Source organism: Lasioglossum baleicum, chromosome 8, assembly GCF_051020765.1.
Source record: "Lasioglossum baleicum chromosome 8, iyLasBale1, whole genome shotgun sequence".
Classification (NCBI taxonomy): Eukaryota; Metazoa; Arthropoda; class Insecta; order Hymenoptera; family Halictidae; genus Lasioglossum; species Lasioglossum baleicum.
In genome coordinates, this window is record NC_134936.1 from 1710445 (window position 1) to 1730140 (window position 19696).

Genomic DNA, 19696 nt, shown 5'->3' on the forward strand with positions numbered 1-19696 from the left:
ATTATGTTATACTATGATATCAAAATATACGATAACAATTGCAAGACAACTGTGCCGTAATTGGTCAGACGTAGCGAGGCCTTTATCCACTTGAACCCATTTAAGCGTTAGGTAGACTAAGACCTCATCAACTTTAGACCCACGAGTATGTAGCTGGTGTTCTCAAGCTCTCTGTTTCCCAAGAGCAAAGTAAACATTTGAATTTAGTCAATAGGTGTTATAAATATTTCCTGATATTTGCCCGCCGTTCGTCACTGTCAATTATGTCAATCAGTAATACATATAATATTATAAATTGATCATACATATATTATACCAATCAGAACTCGGCAAACAATGGCGAGTAGATAACAGGAAAGATTCGGTTAATTCTGTTTTCAAGGATATATGCAATTGTTTATTACAGAACGATGTAACAATATAACTCGTTCGAATAAGTATTACATTCTACTTACATAGGTGTAATTAATCCGAGACTCTAATTTAATGAAGTGAGCGAATATGTCTATATAAAAATTGCAATAAAGACGAGAACAAAAATTGCTACCGATATTTTGTTATTATTCATTGGGCTAGAAATAAGTTTAGTTAAAGTTACGATAGTTCCGTCGCATAAACTTTCCTAGAAAATAGTTAGACATGAAAATAACAGTTGGATATGTTTATTGGACGATAAATAGTTAGACATGTAAAAGCAATATAAAATTTTCATACGTTTTAAAGAAAAAGAGGAGGCAAAACAATTTTATCTTGTTAAAAACTGCGATAATCTGTCACTAAGTCGATAACGTCACGGATGATTTTATATACATATATTTGAACATTGTGTTCTAATGCGGAACAATTGTGATACTTGCGTTAAGCACGCGGTGTTGTTGAAAGTCCGATAACGTCGTTACGGCACGCGCCCTCGTTAGCGAACATTTTTCTTTCTAAAGCTTCGTAAACTTTACATCTCGTTGTGGAAAAACTTGGATCGTTTTTTCCCCGGCTTACCGCGCGTTTTCGCCGCGAACTTTTTTCGTTTTATTTATTCCGCGCGCTCTGTTTGCCAATGAAACGAACTGCAGTCAGATAAGGAGAAGGCGACGGTGACGGGTGCGCTTCGTCTTCCTTGATTATTCGTTTAGTTTACTTTATCCTGGCAGCGTTTCACGCGTTTCTTTTTCCCTGGATAATATGACGCTGTTTGAGAAACTCTCTTTTCACTCGACTCATTGTTCTCCGTGTATTCGGGGCTTCTTTTCATTACTCGGGACCACTCGACAGATAAAAACACCCATCTCACAGATTTTTCATTTTACCGGCTCTGTTGCATTACTGTTCTCGCGCGAAATTATTCAATTCATTTAACCATGTGCACAAAACAAAATCATTTTGGCTTTTTGCTGTTATTAACTAGATGCGGATGTTTATGCAATTTTTAATTATTGCAGGCAAATTTCAAGGAAGTAGGAACAAATTACATCTTATCTTCAGTGGTGGTAGCTTTTGCATTCCATTATTAAATTCTGTGGAATTCTATATTCTATAAACGCATAAATATCCGCAGCTAATGCCAACCGGTTCTGATAACGTGCTGATAAGGTTTTTGTGATCATAAATTCCGTCTGTCATAACTTTGCCAAAATAAATCTGCCATAAATTTGGACAAAGTGCAAAAATAATTTTCAGTTTAATCTATTATTACTAGATTGTAGATCTTCATGCATTTATGGCAAATTTACGAAATATAAGGGAATGTTTATATGAATACAGAGCAAGAGTATGTTGTACGAAAGAAATTTGTTAGTTCATTGTCTATGGAAACAAGAATTTACATAAAATTCTCGGTACAAAATTGAATCTTCTTCTCCGATGATGGAAATTATGGTCAAAATGTATGATCAAAATGTTTGTCGCCGTATGAAGTCTGGCAATATGGACGGAGACCGTTCATAGAAGGAGAGAAACGACTGTAGAGAAGATAGTGTGAGTGGATGTCACTGGAAAGCAATATTGTAAAAGCCGACAGAGACATTGCATTTTCTCTTTTGTTTCGCACGTACACCGGCTCCACTGGCTCGAGTAGATAGTTGGGGTACGTGCAGCTTCAGCGCGCATAAATTTTCAAAAAGTTTGTTGCACAAAAGTCCCGTGGCACGTAGACACAGGACACAACTCTGCTACTTGATGTTTAGTCGCGCCGGGAAATGAGCCGTGAGCGCATACCACTTTTATTAAGCGTTAGAAATTTACAACAATTAGCTCCGCGGAATCTCTAGAAAATTCAAAGAAATTGCAAAAAACAGAGACAAATGCATTTTATTCTAACGCGATTTTTCCATGCAAGGTCTAGAATTTCTGGAAGGATATAAATAAATATTTACCTGCATCCGAGAGCAAGTTATCGACTACAATCTAATAGTTCAATTGTAACGTGCTATCGTCGGGAGATCCCTAAAAACTTTTGAATTTATTTAATTATGACATAATAATAAACAATTAAAAGTTCCTACGATCAACGAGGTATTGGAGAATTGAGTAACAGAAATATAAAACGGTGCAAATATTAAAACAATAAACGCACAGGCTATTGTTATTTTCAATATATGTATCGATATTATTAAAAGAAGTATTCAATTTTTATTTACCACATCACTGTGGTAAATCTTCACGTTTCAGATTCTATTTCATTGAATAAATAGCCCCGATTTTCGGTTAGTTAACGTGTTACAGAAAACGTACGAAATTGATCGAAATTATAATTGCAAACACAACAATCGAGCACGAGATCAGTGTTTACAACAAGCATTTTACTAACCAGACCTCAACAGTCAATCAAAACGTTTGAATCATAGCCGCAATTTGTCGCTTGCAGTTACCCACAACGTTGCGTTTGCACTCAGAATACCTCGTGTGCACCCTTTCCATATATGTATTATGGTTCCACATGTATGGCGCCGTTCAACCATTTTACTTTTTTCGTTGCAATGCCATGAGGGTAGTAAACATTTAGCTTCGAGCTTCGGATGACGTAAAAACCGATGTATGTAATTCGTACACAGGTGTGAAAAACAAATATAAGTTCCACAAATATAAATTACAACAAAGTTTGAGACCTATATTTAATGTAATTAGTAAACACAATTGTTTGAAATAAGTAACAGTCAAGGAACTGTCTTTTGAAGTAAATTTCAAATAAAACACTTGAAAAATTGTTGGGAATTGTTGGCAACAAAATTGAGAAATAATTCGGAGTGCATGGTTTTCGTAGTACTTTAAAGTTTCATCTTTTTTTATACTTTCCATTCATTGAAAATACTGCGAGGAACGAGTTCCTTGAGAATTTGATTCTCGTTTGGAAATCGTTGTATATTGCAAACACCTAAAGGTCCGTGGCTTAATTAATATGTAATCTGCGTCAGATATTACTGAAGAGACTGACAAGGAAAAATTACGTGAACGAGTAATGAGAGGGGAGCAAGTAAAGTGTCGGTCAAGAACGGAGATTAGTGCTCCGTCGCCAGTGACCAAGAACAAATCGGTCTGAGAGAATCAGAATACACATGTATTTATGCATACGTATCGGGGATAATTATAGAAGATATATTTCAGTTGTTTATTTCTGTGCGCGCTCTTCGCGCGCCAGCGATCATAAGTGGTTTCAGACAATCTAAAACTGATGAAGAGTCGCGATAGTCGAATGGTTAAAATTCAAACGAATGTAATGAATTTAATCGAATGTAAAATTTGAATAACAAGGTCAAGTAATAAGTGACCTAACCCATTTTTATAAACGCCGACGGATGCATTAATAACACACATTTTATTAATATTTATATATTTATTAACACGTTCGCTGCCGAGCGACATTTTCAAAAATGGTTCCACCACGCCAACAAATTTTAATTAATTGTAAAATAAAAATACAAATCATGTATTTATGGGAATGATATTGAATTTAGATAATTTTTCATTGCTTTATTAATTATACGAGTTATATCGTAGTCGGCTTTCGCGATAAAATGTTTTATGACAGCCTAAACACAAACTTCGACCTACGAGATAACTCGTTGTTGGCAGCGAACGTGTTAATAATAATAAGAGTTATTACTCTTTATTGTCGAAACCTCCAATTGACAAAGAAATTAAGCCAATAATGGCTTTATTTAGATTAGAGAATAACAGAATTATTCAAAGGGCAGTCCATACTTCCTGGTTTCTTTTAAGAAAAAAATCATTTTGGGTGTGCATGAACAATGAGTAAATCTTTTAAAGCTATTCCATACCGAGTGTCTGACAACTGTTGGCAGTTTTCTCCACGGGGCACACTGGTCCACGCGTTCGATCTAGCTGTTCATTTGGTAAAAAAGCAACTTACCCAAATCGATGTTTATTGAATGTATATTGCTTCCTAAATGTCCACGACATTCGAAAACGATGAAATTAATGAGATTTATTGAAAATTGTGATTAAAACAAGCATTTAAAAATCAACATTTTATGAATCCTATTAGCCACCGAAAAAATTATCTCATTTCTTATTGATACCCTGGACAATCTATTTAATAATTTGGACATGATATTTGGTCCCCTCAGGGTTTCAAATTCATTTACCAATCCTCTTCCTCTTTCCACTCTCACCATCGCCTTTTCAGCGGGACCTACTGTTTATGGTGGGTTCCGAACCACCTTTTGCCAACAACACGTGAAAAAAACACCCCGGGTGGGTCACTTTCCGGTTTTTTACCAGACGGTCCACCCATCCTATAGTGCTGTTCACGTTCCACGTTGTTTAACTTCGATGATCTAACGAGAACCGGTGCTTTCAACGGGACTACGGTTGTTGGCTGACAATCTATTTAATATTATTTGTCCATTTTTGTTGCAAATGAATAGTATTTGTCTGTATTTAGAGTATATCTCTTGTACTAAGATTTAATATTTATAATTTATTGAAATAACAATGCTCAATAAACTAAATAGAATCTTCAAAGTTTTCAATCTTTGGTGAAGTATATCTTTCGAGTCCCCCATTATCAGCGTTCATTTCTCTATGAAATCGTGCAAGAATCTTATCCTGCTAGGTCCTGGTACACAAGTTATTATTGTTTAAAGCGTATGTGTCGCCTGAATGCGGCCGAACAACCTCTGGCATTTTGATGATGCAGTCGAACAATTAATATTGAAAGATGTTGAAGAAAAAAGTAATGACAATAATGATTTGTCAATATAATATAGTATAATGTCAATTGTTATTGTGTTTATACAATAAAAATTATATTTTTGTTTTTTATAATTAATATTATGTTTCTCGCATAGTTTTAAATAAAATATTTTTAATTATGTTTATAAAATCCATTACTTGAATCTGAAAACATGAAAACATGAACCTGATTTATCAGACACTTCCGATAATCTGAGAAAAAATGTTTTAAACAAAACTTAATCAACATTCAGCAGTCTGCAAATTTCAATTGAAAAAATTAAAAAAGAAATTTTTAATGCATAAATAGTTAGTCACCTTGAATTTTTAAAAGTCAATATGTATTCTTGACTTCATAGTATTGTAGCTGATATCAAAACGAATCCAACGACCTAAATTACTATACCTATAAACTTTCAAATAGTGCTAAAATATTAATGAACAGCTAGATCGAACGCGTGGACCAGTGTGCGGGGGTGCTTTTTTCAACCCCATCGAGAGGCTTGTCGACAAGTAAGTCCACGCGGTATGGTCGTCGAAAAACATTTACGAACGTTCGTAGCAGGGAAAAAGAAAGTCACAGGCTATTCAGTCGTTACGATATTTATTTTAGAATATTCGTAGACCCTCGCATCGACCGGTTCTACACGGGCTGGTACAACGTGAGCACGAGGTCATACATAAAAAGTTTCTGCTTGTTTGTATGTACAGAGAATAATCACGATTGCGCTTCGAGAGTTACATTCACGTAAGAACGCTTGGCCGTCGCCGCTACCCGGCCGAAATAATCGGTTTAATGTTTGTTGAATTTGTTTGTTTTTCATCATGCGAGGTAGGTGTACCATTTCGATGCCCCTGCGTGTGTCCTCTGGTCACCCACCCACACATACACACGTACATACACATACGCACGCACACACACACCCACAATCCCTGTTGGCGAACACTGGAAAAACTGAAACCGCGTCTCGACATGTGCTCCCCTTCGTGACACTCCGACGCGAACGTAACGAAGTTATCGGTATAGTATCAAAAATACACATTGACAAAATTATACCTTTGTGCCTCTTCTATTGTGTGTCGTCTGCATAGAGAATAGAGAACCTCGTTCGAACCTCGGGCAGAACTTCCGGATTCTCTGTCTTACCGCCGATTAGAATTGCATATCAGGAAGCGCGCTTTATTGTTTTTAAAACGAGTCTCTCGTATTATTCGTCGTGCGATTGTCTTCCATGTTCAACACGTAGTCAACGTTTAAACTTCCGCTTTTACTTCGAATAGCAATTTTGGTTATTGGTAGGAAAGTAATGTCGGCTTTCGATAGCGTTTAATATATTGCTATAGATTTTTTAATATTTAACTTTTCAGCTGGGGATGACGAGTTAACTCGTCATTTGTGCGGGTCTTTATGCACTTATGGTTTCTGAAAATCTTGAAAAAATGCCGGTGTATCAAATTTAACAGAATTTAATATGGTTTTTATTTATTCCAGACCTGTGGTTATGTGCTTCCACTTTCTTAAAATTCGTCTACGAAAATGGCAAATTGCATAAACATCCGCTGTCTAGATATCGCCCATCGAAAATTTATCATCTTTATCTTAATTCAACGAATAATTCCTTCACTTCATTCTATCGTAATATCCACATTAGTATAAACCATATTGTATTCACGTTGATATTGTGGCAATGTTATTTGTTTACGTCTCCCCAAATGTTCACAACTGAAGAGTCACTCGGTTAAAAGGTTAATATAGAACTGCTTATAATTACGCTAAAACAAGAACAAGTATGAGATTAGTAGACTGTGGATCTTTATGCAAAATAAAAATGTTCTGCATTGATTGTGAGAAAGAGGAATGAGAAAAAAATTGATTTTATCCCCTAACGCCTTTGTCACATTAAAAACGAAGTCATGATGCTTTAAAACTTTTTTAATCTTTTACTGTTTTATATTTCACCGAACCAATTTCTTCGTAAATGCACAAAGATCCGCAGTCTAGAGATTAGTATTGTTTTGCTGACATTACTTAACTACTGAATTAAATTAGTATTACAGTGATCGTGATCAATTCTCGCAACTGTTGGCCCATAAAAGAATAAAAGTATCGTTTTCGAAAAATAGAAAGGTAATATTGTTGTAAACGATTTCATTCGAAAAATATGACTCGATCAAAAATATGACTTCTAATTTACTGGGAAAGTAACGTAGAACGACTGCGATCATGCGATCCATACTTTTAAGTTAAGAACTATTCTTAGACGCCTATATTATTTGATATACTAAAACGTATCTTACAAGTTCCTAAGTGATGACTCAAGTTACAAAACTGATTTTCGACTTTGGATTATATCACCGATTGAATTCGAAGCTAGATCTTCTTCTAAATACAAAAAGGTACGTTCTCGCACTGTTCTGGCTACAGCTTTCTTTCTATCTCTTTACTCACGTTCAATCATCCGTAAATTTTGCCCGATTTTGCGAACGATGCAATAATGTAAAAAAATATAATGCGAATGTCCGTGAAATGATTAGACACTGGTAACGTTGATTTTATTATTCGGCAGATCTTCACGCTTACGTACGAAAGCAGAGATTTATGTCCGATTCCTACATAGACATGTCCTAAATTAAACGCGTTATCTTCTAATTTCACTTTCTAGAACATCATTAGCTATGACGACATCGATGACGCGCGTGTGTCTTTTGCAAACTGTAAATTAATCATTTTCAATCAGGACTTTTTCGACTAATTTACCAAACCTTTTCATTAAAGAATTCTGACCAATTCGAAATGTGAGAATTTTAGAGGAGGATGATTTAAACTCGCTCGTTTTATTGTACTTTGCATAGTAAAATACGTCACGATTGCCCGAACATTTCCGTTATTCTATCGTCTGGTGCTTTTCTCGAGCTCAAATTTGTGTTTTCTTTTTTGGTTGGTACGGCGGAAGCCATTTTTCTCTATTTCTCGTCAGATATCGTCAACACTATTGAAGTCGAATACATTATCTATCTCTCTAGATACACCTATTGTTCGTACTTTAAAAATTACATCGAATTCTTCGAGATTTCAAGGAACAAATGTACACACGCAACCGTTCAGGACTTCGACGAGCATGCTCTGTGAATGTTCGCGCGAGACAAAGCGTCCGTTCCACGTACTTCTTTAAATATATATATGTATTTATATATTCGAGTATACATTTAACACAGCGATCTCCAATCGTACATGCTTGGTTTAGCGTTTAACTTGCTTAATACTCTAGATTCTTTTTCTTTCCATTCTTTTTTTATTCTTTGAGCCTCTTCCGAAATCTCGACGCATAGGCGAGATCCTCTCCGTTCCTTTCCGCCGCAGAAGATCACAAGGATTGTTCTCGCCACGCTGCGCTGGCCGATTTCGCAAACACTTTAACGTATTTTTGATTTGTGTCACATACAAACAGCTCGCGTTAGAAACATCTAGGATTGTCTAGCTAGTGATACGTCTTCCTTCCCTGGTTCGAAACAGTACGGCTTCGCTATGGGATTGTACGGTCGGGCGCCATTATTACGGTCTGAGAGACGCAACCAATCAGAGCGGACACTGACATGACTAGTTTATGTGTCTCTTAAATGTTAAGAAACGTTCTTCCAAATAATATAACTTATCCCTTCTGACACCGCGTGTAGTTTGAAAACGAAAGATTATTTCAGCGTATTCAATTCATCCCTGAAGTTACGCCCAAATGCTTTGAAGCAGCCCGTATATTTAAAGGTATTCGACTGTAGCGAACGCGCGGGTGTAAATTAAAGAAATTTCGAGCGAAACCGGGCTAATTTGGCGCGAACGAAGATGGCCAGGGGTGGGATCGGTCTAAACGAAAGAATACAGAGAACCTTGCTAATCCCGAATAATCAGGGGACAGGACAAAAGGCGTCCGAGCGAAGAAATCTCCGAAGCGGAATGAAATCTTTGCTAATTCGAAAGCGAGCGATTGTTCGAACGCGGCAACCTGCCTTCAGAAATGCAATATTCCACCTAAGTAATTAAGTATAGAGCTGAATGCAAAGGACTTAATTATGTGAATAGGAAGGTGTGCCAGGGTCTCGTTACTATGCATTATTAAACAGCGTGGTAAGAGAAAACACAACAATTATGAAATCTGATTAACCCGGATGAAATGAAACGTTACGGAAACAACGCTTTTAACAACCACGTTCGTTATACTTTTCCCTGATGAAACAGTTGTAATATTTTGTTTATTACGTGTGCTTTGCGGGAACGAATGGTTAAATGATAAATGGATCAACACGCTAATCATCAGGGCAAATTGCGAATGGGTTTTGTTGGTTGGTGATCGGAACGTATCGGTTTTCCGTGTTGAGATCAGTTTGAAACCGTCGAATCTTTGAGCAAGTAGCGGGTAGCGTTTAATTTGACTATTCATTAGTTTTGTTGTCAATATTGAGCGTGTCAATGAGTAATTTATTGTATCGTGCTAAGTTTGGCTTTTGTATTTCAAGTCGAATCGCTCCGCGCTGTTTTGCGAACAAATGTACGCGGGAGATGGCAGTGAGAAACTTGACGTAACTCGTATGAAAACTGCCCAAGTCCATTTTTTTAATGAAAATTGGGTTTTCAGCTTCGCCTTGTTAGGTACTTGATTTTCTATGGTAATAGTTCAGCGATAAGTTGTTAGATAACGCCGCGATATCAGAATTTGGAAACTGCACTGTAAAGCAAAATAGTTTCGCTTTAAATCGTTTTCTTCGCCTCCTGTACAATTTACTTTTTTGGACTTGAGCAATTTTCGTGTGAAGCCGACAATACAGGTACGATTGAAATAAAACCATGGAGGAAGAACGCGTTTCGTTGGTGGGGGAAGCAGGGGTTTGAGGGGCTCCTACTGTGTCCATCACTGACCTAAGCGTAAGAGTGGGAGGTTCGCACACTCCCTGCGCGCGCCTTAATGTCGAAATCACTGCCATCTCCCGATGGACGATCAGTACATTCCACTGTTAGCCTTGTCAAACACAAGGAGTACATTCCTCATTGATACACATAATATTTCAGGTTCAATTTTCTAAAATATACGAAGACCATAGTATCAGAAAAATATTCGTTTCTATTCTCCGAGAATTTCTTTAGCATTTATTATTTCACGTGATAATTCGGAGGATCGTAATTCTATTGTGCACTCTTTGTATAGTGTACGCCGTTACTAGATAATACGTCGACAATCCTGCGTGATGCGCCTGACTATTACCGTGTTAATTGATATCGATTCGATTTCACATCGGGCCGTCACTTTAAAGAGATGTTGCCTCTCGCCATTCCCACGTTATTTCGTTTATCAGCGCGTAACGTGTACGATAGATCTCAAAGTATCAAAGTGAAAATTACTTTTAACATTCCACGTCGCGGAAACGATATACATTTCAATGTTCCGAATATTCGGAATAAATGATCCGGTAGTGATATTTCGCTTCACTCGACGCGTCTTAAACGTACGTATCTTTCGATCTATTTATCACTAGACTGCGGATTTTATGCATTTACAAACACAAGACAGTGAGAACATTTGAACCAGTTCGTTCTGTTAACATGATTAAACAAAGGAATCAATGTCTACGCAGAGCTCCTGTACAATTTTTAGTTTGCATAAAAATCCACGGTCTACTTTTCACTCTTAGGAAAAATAGAATTCTGTTCAAACAATACCACTTTTCAAAATCCTTCACCCGAAACGTGCTCACCGTCGCGCAGTGTGCCAAAATCGCAGAAAACTGGGCGAAAATATTTTCCGCTTCCTTCAAACTCTGTGAAATTTTGCTTGCACATTCCTCAAAGTCCAGATTATGGTATGCATAAATCTTGCTGTAGTCAGTTGTGCGATGCCGAACGATCATCCGCTTACGTCGGGGGGGGGGGGGGGGGGGATTTATTTCAATAAATTCATTTAACATCCAATATCACTTTCTCATCTCGTTCATCCGACTTTTTTACAAGGTAAATTTCGTCATTCTCGCGAATTTTCGCCGTCCTTTTCACGAACGCTTACTAACGACATTACTCTCGCAGATAACTTAATAATCTAGGGTTAACAGAGATACGAATTTCGTCCAGCACTCCGGCACACTGCACAAGTGCGATAAACATATAATAAAATATCCAATCCTAATGTGTAACAGGGTATGTACAAATATCCGTGGCTGTTAGGCAAAATGACATAACATCTTTAATCAATTTGAGTTGTTAACAAACTGCAGAATTAATCGATTAATCACAAAATCTGATAAACCAACAGACAGAATGAACTTTTTTTAAATTTTTAATCGAGATTAATCATTTTGCCTCGCACCCGAAGATATTTACATCGATCAACATTCGTAAAGTTTTGACCCGATCGCACACATATGATCGCGTGATCATCACCCTCTCGAAATGGCGGCCTCCAATTGGAATTATATTCTTTCTCTCGTTAGCACCATATACAATCGTATCTACATATTAATATAATATTTATATGCTTGTTAACACGTGTCTACCAGCGACGCTGCGTTTCCAGCAGTCGTTTAGTGTGTTTATTGTTTATTACAGCGTGCTCGCGGCGACCTTCTCCGTGCAAAGATACATACCTCGAGAAATGGGTATTTCAAGCATTCGCGGCAGTAAACGAGTTAACTTTCAACCGTACAAAGAAACTGCTCTCGACGCTCGCTGCATTTTCTATCGTATCGAGCCAGATCGAAATCGTTCCGTGCAATGTCTATTTTCAATATAACACCTTCGAATTTTAGCGAAGAATGCGCGCCACGTTCGACACAGAACACGAAGCTCCTCAAACGCTTCGAACGTATGCTTTCATAATAGAATATGTACTGCTCGAATGGGAACTGCTGCGCAAACTTCTATCGAGGAAAACGCTTATTTAGAAAACTTCAAAGGTAGAACTCTAATGGAATCGTGATTTTCAACAGGAAATCCGTGACAGATGGATTAAAATGATTCTTCATTTTTCAGTCGCAATGGGCAACAATTGTATGTATTAATTTAATAATATATTTTGACGGGACATTTTTCTGTACTTAATCGAGAGCTGGGAAAATTGGCTGACGGGGTTTTAAAGTTTTACAAAACTGATCCTTGATAAGCGATTGTTTTTCTTCCGAGTTGAAAAAAATATGAATTTTCCAAGTCAGTTGCAAGAAACAGAGATGAAGTAAAAAGAAGATTGTTCTTTTAATAATTTTAATACGTCGAGAATACACTGTAACAATATTCTTGGCTCATGTCTAATTTTTGTTTAACTTGACTGATATTTAATTATTAGACAGCGGATTGGATTCATTAATGACAGAAATGGGGAGATATAATTTAACACAGCAATATTAGTAGACTTTAAAAAATACTGTTACATATTGGGAAAGAAAGTAAAGTTGCAATTCCGGAGGAAAATTTTTATTTTGCATAAAGATCCGCTGCCTAATAGCGCGGTCATTTGTTCGTATACTGTTTCGAATTTCTTCACAAAAATTAACGAGGCTTTCTTAAGAATTAAGTGCTAATTCGTGAATTTTCCAGCACCGATTAGTGTTCCACGTTCACGCGGTCGATGCTTTTGTAAACGGAAGTTGAATCGCTCGAGAATCGCGTGAATAATTATCGAATGTGTATTACTGTGCAGAAGTGCCGTTTTATGCTCCGTTTGATAGATCGAGCACGGTTGTTTTGTTTCGCATGCGATTAAGGTATATTGCCCCGCTTTTGACAGCAGCTACACGTTTATGGCTCTTCACTAGCACGGCTTTATTACCCACCTACCCGCAAACCTTCCCTTCTTTAGAAGCTGCCTTAAAAAGATTCAGGTCAGGATACTATGCGTTTCGCGGAACTCTCGTTTCACCATTTTCCTTTTCTCGCCGTTTGCTTTTTCGTGCTCCGACAGCTCTCTACAATTGGTCAGACGGATTTTGTATCGATACTCGGCATTCGTTTCGCCTTGACGATCTTCTGCCGATCTTTTTTATCGTCCATTCATCTCGACAAGCTCTTCTGGGTCGAGTTTGTCCTATTTTTCGGAATTTTCTTAACAATAAACGAATTCGACACGTTTCTTCGCAAACCATCCCGGTAAATTGAAAGTAAATCGATCGTATATCATATTAGATCAAAGTGTACCATTTTTGAAAAATTTCTATTGCACTTCTGCAGTGTACAATTAAATTGTTAAAATCACAGCACGAAAGATTAATCTTTGAACCGCGTAATCAACAATGTTGTCCACAGCGCTGCTGAATGTGCGTTTGTAATCACACAAAAGTGAAGAATTCAATAAATATAACCAGACTTTCGTTTAAAAATTGATTGATTCCATGCACGTCTTTTTAATTATTATTTCTTTTGAGAAATACTACCTTTGGCAAAAAGGATTCGATCGAACGTATCAAGCCTTTGTATAATTATTCATATATTGGACACGGAAAATATTTTCGTTAAAGGTAAAAGCAAATGCAACGATCGAGAGTCGTATACTCGTATAATAAAATTCTAATTTGAAAATTAATGTGTTTGTTCCTTTACAGAAATAGAATGTAATCTTGACGATCCTCGTTGTTGTTATCATTGTTCGAAACATTGATTATTGAATATTTAAATGATAAAGAGAAAGGATCACTTGCATTGTATTCGCTTAAGATTACATAGACAGTAAAGTCTTTATCTAACAATAAGTAAGCCGGATTCACGGGTAAAGACTAGAAGATTAGCAGGAGATGAATTTGACTAGATCTTTTTTCACTTATCAAAATGATTAGAAAGAAGAAATTACACTTTATGTAATTTCCATTTGTTATGACCGATTTAAAAATTACGACAGACATTAGATTTCTGAAATTTCGTTTGATCACGAGAACAATCTCGATAAACAATAAAAATCCGAAATGAAATGATTCGATTGAAATTGCTTGTCACAGAAACGATCCGAACATGCAATCAGAATCGAAAATGGAGTGACTACATTGAAATAACTTATTTTCCCAGAGAGTGATTTTCAAAATTACACAATTCTTGATTATAATCAGAGTCCGATAGAAAATTGTTTTCGTTAGTTGGTTGGCGAGGGCGGGCCACTGCTATCATTATCAGGTTAATTGATTTCCCTCATCCTCGAGCCGGTTATTTTACTTCTTTAATAGAAGGTTCGCAAGAGGGGGAGTCATTTCCTTTCACGGAAGAATTTCAATTGAAAGACAATATCGCAAGATTGCGTGCCGGAGAAATGATATTGAACATGCGATCGCGAACCAGAAAAAAGGCACTATGATCGTGCAATAAAGAGTCAGTATCAGTAATAGGTTGAACGTTAAAAAAAATCACACACACACATACACACAGCGTTTTTATATCCTCTTTTTATCTTTCGGCTGGACGCCCGACGAATTTCAACGGCGCAATCCCGATCGTAAAGCGAAATTCCAGCTGATCGTTGTTATCGATAATGGTTTCGTACCAGATGCTAGATTCGACATAGTGGCTGCGTTCGAATACATTTTTATTTTCGGAAAACTTCTGCTTCACCTTTATCAATGCGCAACGATCATTACTACCTTTAAAGTGGACTTTAACTCGATGCTATAAAATGACGTGCTTGGAAAAACTTTTGCGCAAGGTCATCGTGATTGTTGTCGAAATGTAAACCGCGCGCGGCATTTTTATTACGACAATGACACAGTTTAACGTGTTTCGCGATGCAAGTCAACCTCACGAGACTTTCGTTCAACAATTTTCGTAATCTTCCGATACATTTTTATTATCACGTGTTGTCGCTTCGAATCGTAATTTTCGTTAGGTCTGACATGTTTTCTCAGTATGCTCGGTTGTTTGTCTCGAAAGATGGCTCCCGTGGACACGTATGGTGCGACATAAATTTTTCATTTCGACGCCACGAAAAACTCGAACTTCGCCCATACATCCCCGTCGTCTCGCCGGCAATGCCGAGAATTCAATTCCTTGAGGTTCCGATCGATTGTGTTCTCCGGTTTGAGGACACATTTCCTGAAATTCTTCGACGTCTTGTTACCCTCTATCCTAAATATCTTTAGCGATTTTCTGATCCTTTTCACTTCTTTCTTCTCGACCTACCAACCTCTGCACTTCCCAGGCTCGAAAAATAACAATTATCCAAAACCTTTGTATCAGCACTTGCTTATTATTTCTGTCAGGGAATCTTCCGTTAAAAGGAACCACACTGGTACCAAATTTCGATTTTTAAATGATTTGCTTGTGGATAATTATACCAGAAATTTTTATGCCAGAAAATGTAATTCTTTCTTGAATAATTCTAATAAATTGAGTATCGATACTCCTGTTCAAGAAAACACCGTTAACTTTCTTACTGCCTGTCTTCGATAAATATTTGAAAAACTACGTAAATATTCAATAATGAAAAATTCAATAAATAATTCAATAATGAAAGCTGATCTTCTCGTGGCATTTAATAGTTTGAACGTTCCATAATACAAATTTTCAGCGCCTCTTACGTGTAGAGCTTGCACGGATCTGTACTCTGTACGTACAGTTCTACAGAATAATGTTCTGGGGAGTGCTCGGTTCTCGCGCTCGCTTTTCTACGGTACTAATTGTGAAGACAGTTAACGATTCAAATGGGAAGTACATTTTCCGTAATCGCACTCCAGAGGTGCAAGAAACCATCTCGACGGTTTTACTATCCTCTCGCGCGTCACGAGTAATTTTCCAACCGACTACTCGATCTACAATCGACGTTTCCCAATGGTATTTGTTATTTGCCCGACATCCTCTCCCGGGGTCTAGGTTTTCTTCCATCGGATGCCGTTCTCGGATTGGAATTGCGTGACAGAATTCAGTATTTATTTCGTAGGAAATCAAATGTACTAAAAATCCAGTCAATCACGTGCAAGCCATTTTGTTACTTCAACAAAGTATCGTCACTGATAGACTGAATAATTACACGAACATTTAGTGTCGCCAGTCGTTAATTTGTTTAATGTATTCATGCACACTTCTTCAAAGTTCGAACATACTTTTTTTTCAAATGTTTCATTGCTGCTACGTGAAATTAGATGGAGGGACAATGCTTATTAGGATCGATCAATAGTATTTCTATTAGTTTCTAAACAACAATTTAGAACGGTTACAGCCAACATTTGTTTATCAGAATAGGAAGCATAATTTCATGCCACAAATCAACTATAATAATAATATCGTTGCCAAAACTCCAAGTAAATACACACACAATTAATGTTGCCAGGCGATACATTGTTTAATAATAATACCGGCACACCAAAAATTAGTAGGTTGTTTAAAATAAAATTGGTATGTTGTTTAATTACATAGAATTTATAAGGGATATGGAACAAATTTTGACAAATTAAATTTAAGTGCTAAACAACAGTATCCAATGCATTATTCCATAATCTTAAAAATTTATCTCTGGTATTTTTCATTACTGTGAATTTAATCGTTCTCAACGGAACAAACGAAACTGCCTTTTCTGATTGGTCTAATTTTTGCTTCTTCTGGTTATTCCCTATTTGCGATTTCGAATAGTTACATCGATTTGTTTGTTTTATTCTGGAGCAATCGCACGAGACGCACGCACGTTCCGTATGTTTACTTGGTGAAATTCGTATACGCTGGTAGACACGCTTCGTACATACATTTAGATCAAGTAAGTTTCTAGATTCGAGAAATCTCCTGCTTACTAATTACATACCGTTCGAAATTATCGACGCAACACTACACACATTACTTCTGTAACGTTTGTACAATATATACAGTGTTGGCCAAACTGAAGCTCGAAATCGATGTGATCGTGTGCACACATTAATATTACGTATAAACAACAAACATATTGAATGAAACAATTTACATCGTACAATGTTACTCTTAATGATTATGTTATTGATTTTTCTTTGAATTTTCCCACTCGCTGCATTCTCGTTTCAGTTTATTCATATTGCATAAGAATAGAACAAGTTATTTTAGAACGCTTAATGAAAATAGTTCTATAAAAGGACACACAAGCAAGCTTGGAGCCGTGAATGATCTAGTTAAATATTGCAATTAAAAGAAATACTGTGCGCATAAGAGTTTACCTGAATAGTGTTTCACCTCGGAACGTGACGGATCAGACACGTCCACTGCATAAAGAAGTTTTCACTTCGGGAACATTATTCGAATAGCCATTTAATTGTAATGATTATTTAACATTGTTATAAATAGACGACTGATTTCATGCGCTTGTCATAAAAATCAGTAGATCGACAACTTTTCTTTATCTGTTCTGATTGGAACTTACAACCTGAGAACGATGTCGAAAAAAGTGCCACGGTCCCCACTTTAAATATAGAGTCTCTTAAAAAGTTCCATAACATTTTCGATCCCTGGCAGTAACAATTTTCCAAATTCATTACTCAAACAGAAACTAAGCTCCCTTTCAAGTTAGCGCAGTTACGGGGAAGCTTATTACCAAGTTTCCACTAGGTAAAGTGTCTCCAGCAGCTGAAAACGAAATTCACCGAAACCGACGATAGCGAGTGGTTCGAATGTTCAACGGCTTGCGTCCTCTCAACAAACGAATTACCCTCATCTTATATGTACCTCCTTCTAAAATCATAATCACGTTACCGTGCTCTTTCGAGCTTCCTTTCGGCCATCGCTGTAACGCGTAATGCAGGTATTCACGGGCGCGGGACTCGGTCGTTTCTAGGGCTGGATACATTAAGCGAAAGACGTACTTAGTTATCAAGCATCAAAGGTTTCCTATGTGTGATCTCGCTGCCCCTAACCGGGGAATCACCGAGCCACGTCAAAGACTCGAGGGGATCTCTTTGGTAGTCTAGCATCTTGTCCCACGCTTTTCCACAGTGGCGGGATAGACGAAGTGGTCCAGCTCTCGTTGGAGACTCGAAATCTTCCCGCCTTTATCTGGCTGCACTGAGATAGCACCAGGCTCTGGTCTTTACCACAGAGCAGGGAAGACCTCTCGATGTCCCGAGCCAGCTTATCGCTGTCGAGGTTCGCGTGGCAACCTCGTATAAAGCTGGGAACGTTCATGAATCCTCTAACCCAGACCTCGACAAGAAACTGGTCACCGAACACAGAAAAAGAGAAAGAGAAAGAGAAAGAGGACACCGTCGGGACGCAGCAACCCGACAGATCGAGAATAGCTAGGTGCTGTTGATCTTCGATCAGGGCGATTAATCCCGTGGCTCTTGAACGATTAATTGACCGACGAGGGGCGACAGGTGTGTCCGGATGATCAGCATGTGTCGCGGGGCGGTGTCGGAACTTTCGCGTCCTCTAATGGCGGCTGGGTTCCTGACGATCGAAACGGACGTCCTCCATCCCGGATCACAGGAAGCTCTCGTTGGGTACATTCGCGGCGACGTCGATCGCCTCGACGCCGTGGTGGTCGAGACATTCCGCGACGTCCATCTCGCCGGCCTTGATCTCGTAATTGTTGACAGGGTCGCCGTACTGGCTCTGGTAGAACTCCTCGCGCATCATGTGGTTCAAGTTGCTGCAACGGAAGTAGAGGATCTCGCGGAACGGCTTCCGGAAGTCTCTGTTGAGCGTCGCGTAGATGATGGGGTTCAGCAAGCTGTTGCAGTAGCCGAGCCAGAGAAACAGGCTCGACAGGAACGCCGGGATTGCGTCCGGGTCGCTCAGGAACGGTCTGACCAGGGCCAAGACGAAGAACGGCAGCCAACAGACGATGAACGCGCTCATTATGATGCCCAGCGTGGTGCTCGCTTTACGTTCCTTCGCCAGGTGGAACCTCAGTTTCTTATGGTGGGGCGAGTGTGTCGCGCTGCACGCGCTGTTCAAGTGGTTCCTCACGATCGTCGACTTGGTCAGAGGTGGCGTGATCGTTGTCGATGACGACAGGATCGGCTTCTCCAGCTTCTGCAGCATCGGGCACTGCGACTCGTTGCTCTTGCGAGTCCTGCCTGCGAAACAGCGCACCGCGTGGCTGCTGCACTGTAACAGAAAAAACAAAGGTGGAATGGTTGTACTTATCCCTTCTTTGTCTTTGGAAAAAGTGCAGGCAGGTTTAGCTATTAATTATTCGTTTGGTAGTTATTGTGATCTGAAGCCGCCAAGATTTACAGCAGGCCTGGTCAACTGACTGCTCGCGAGCTGCCGACGCTCGAGCAGTACGGCAGCGCTACTACTGGAAGGTTAATGTAGCTTCCATACTAAATGAGGAACTACATTGCTTTCTTGTGTGGGTTCAGAGGAACTGTTCGAAGATGGAACCGTAAGAGCTACTCGAGTGCTTGGAATATTGATTTATTGATTCGGTTGTGGTGGCTGATGTTGCCAAGTTTATGCTAAATAGAAAACAACATTCGTTTTCTGTGGTCTTCGAGCAGAGCTCTCGTATCATGTCAGGAATTTTAACTTTTTCATCAAACTTTGATTGTTTGGACAGTCTAAAACTCTAGTGGTCGGCAACGGTTGCACCGTTCGGCCCGA

General features: G+C 38.4%; 1 protein-coding gene across 5 annotated transcripts in view; it reads right to left on the reverse strand.

The window, feature by feature from the left end:
* Window positions 1–24: 24 nt before the first annotated feature.
* 5-ht7 (5-hydroxytryptamine receptor 7) overlaps window positions 25–19696 on the reverse strand; it is a 364419-nt gene continuing 344747 nt past the window's right edge. For all 5 annotated transcript variants that reach the window (XM_076428829.1, XM_076428827.1, XM_076428824.1 and 2 more), the window contains one exon: window positions 25–19198. In XM_076428829.1, coding sequence (XP_076284944.1) covers window positions 18569–19198 — 630 coding nt within the window. In that variant the 3' untranslated portion in view covers window positions 25–18568. The remainder of the gene's footprint in view (window positions 19199–19696) is intronic.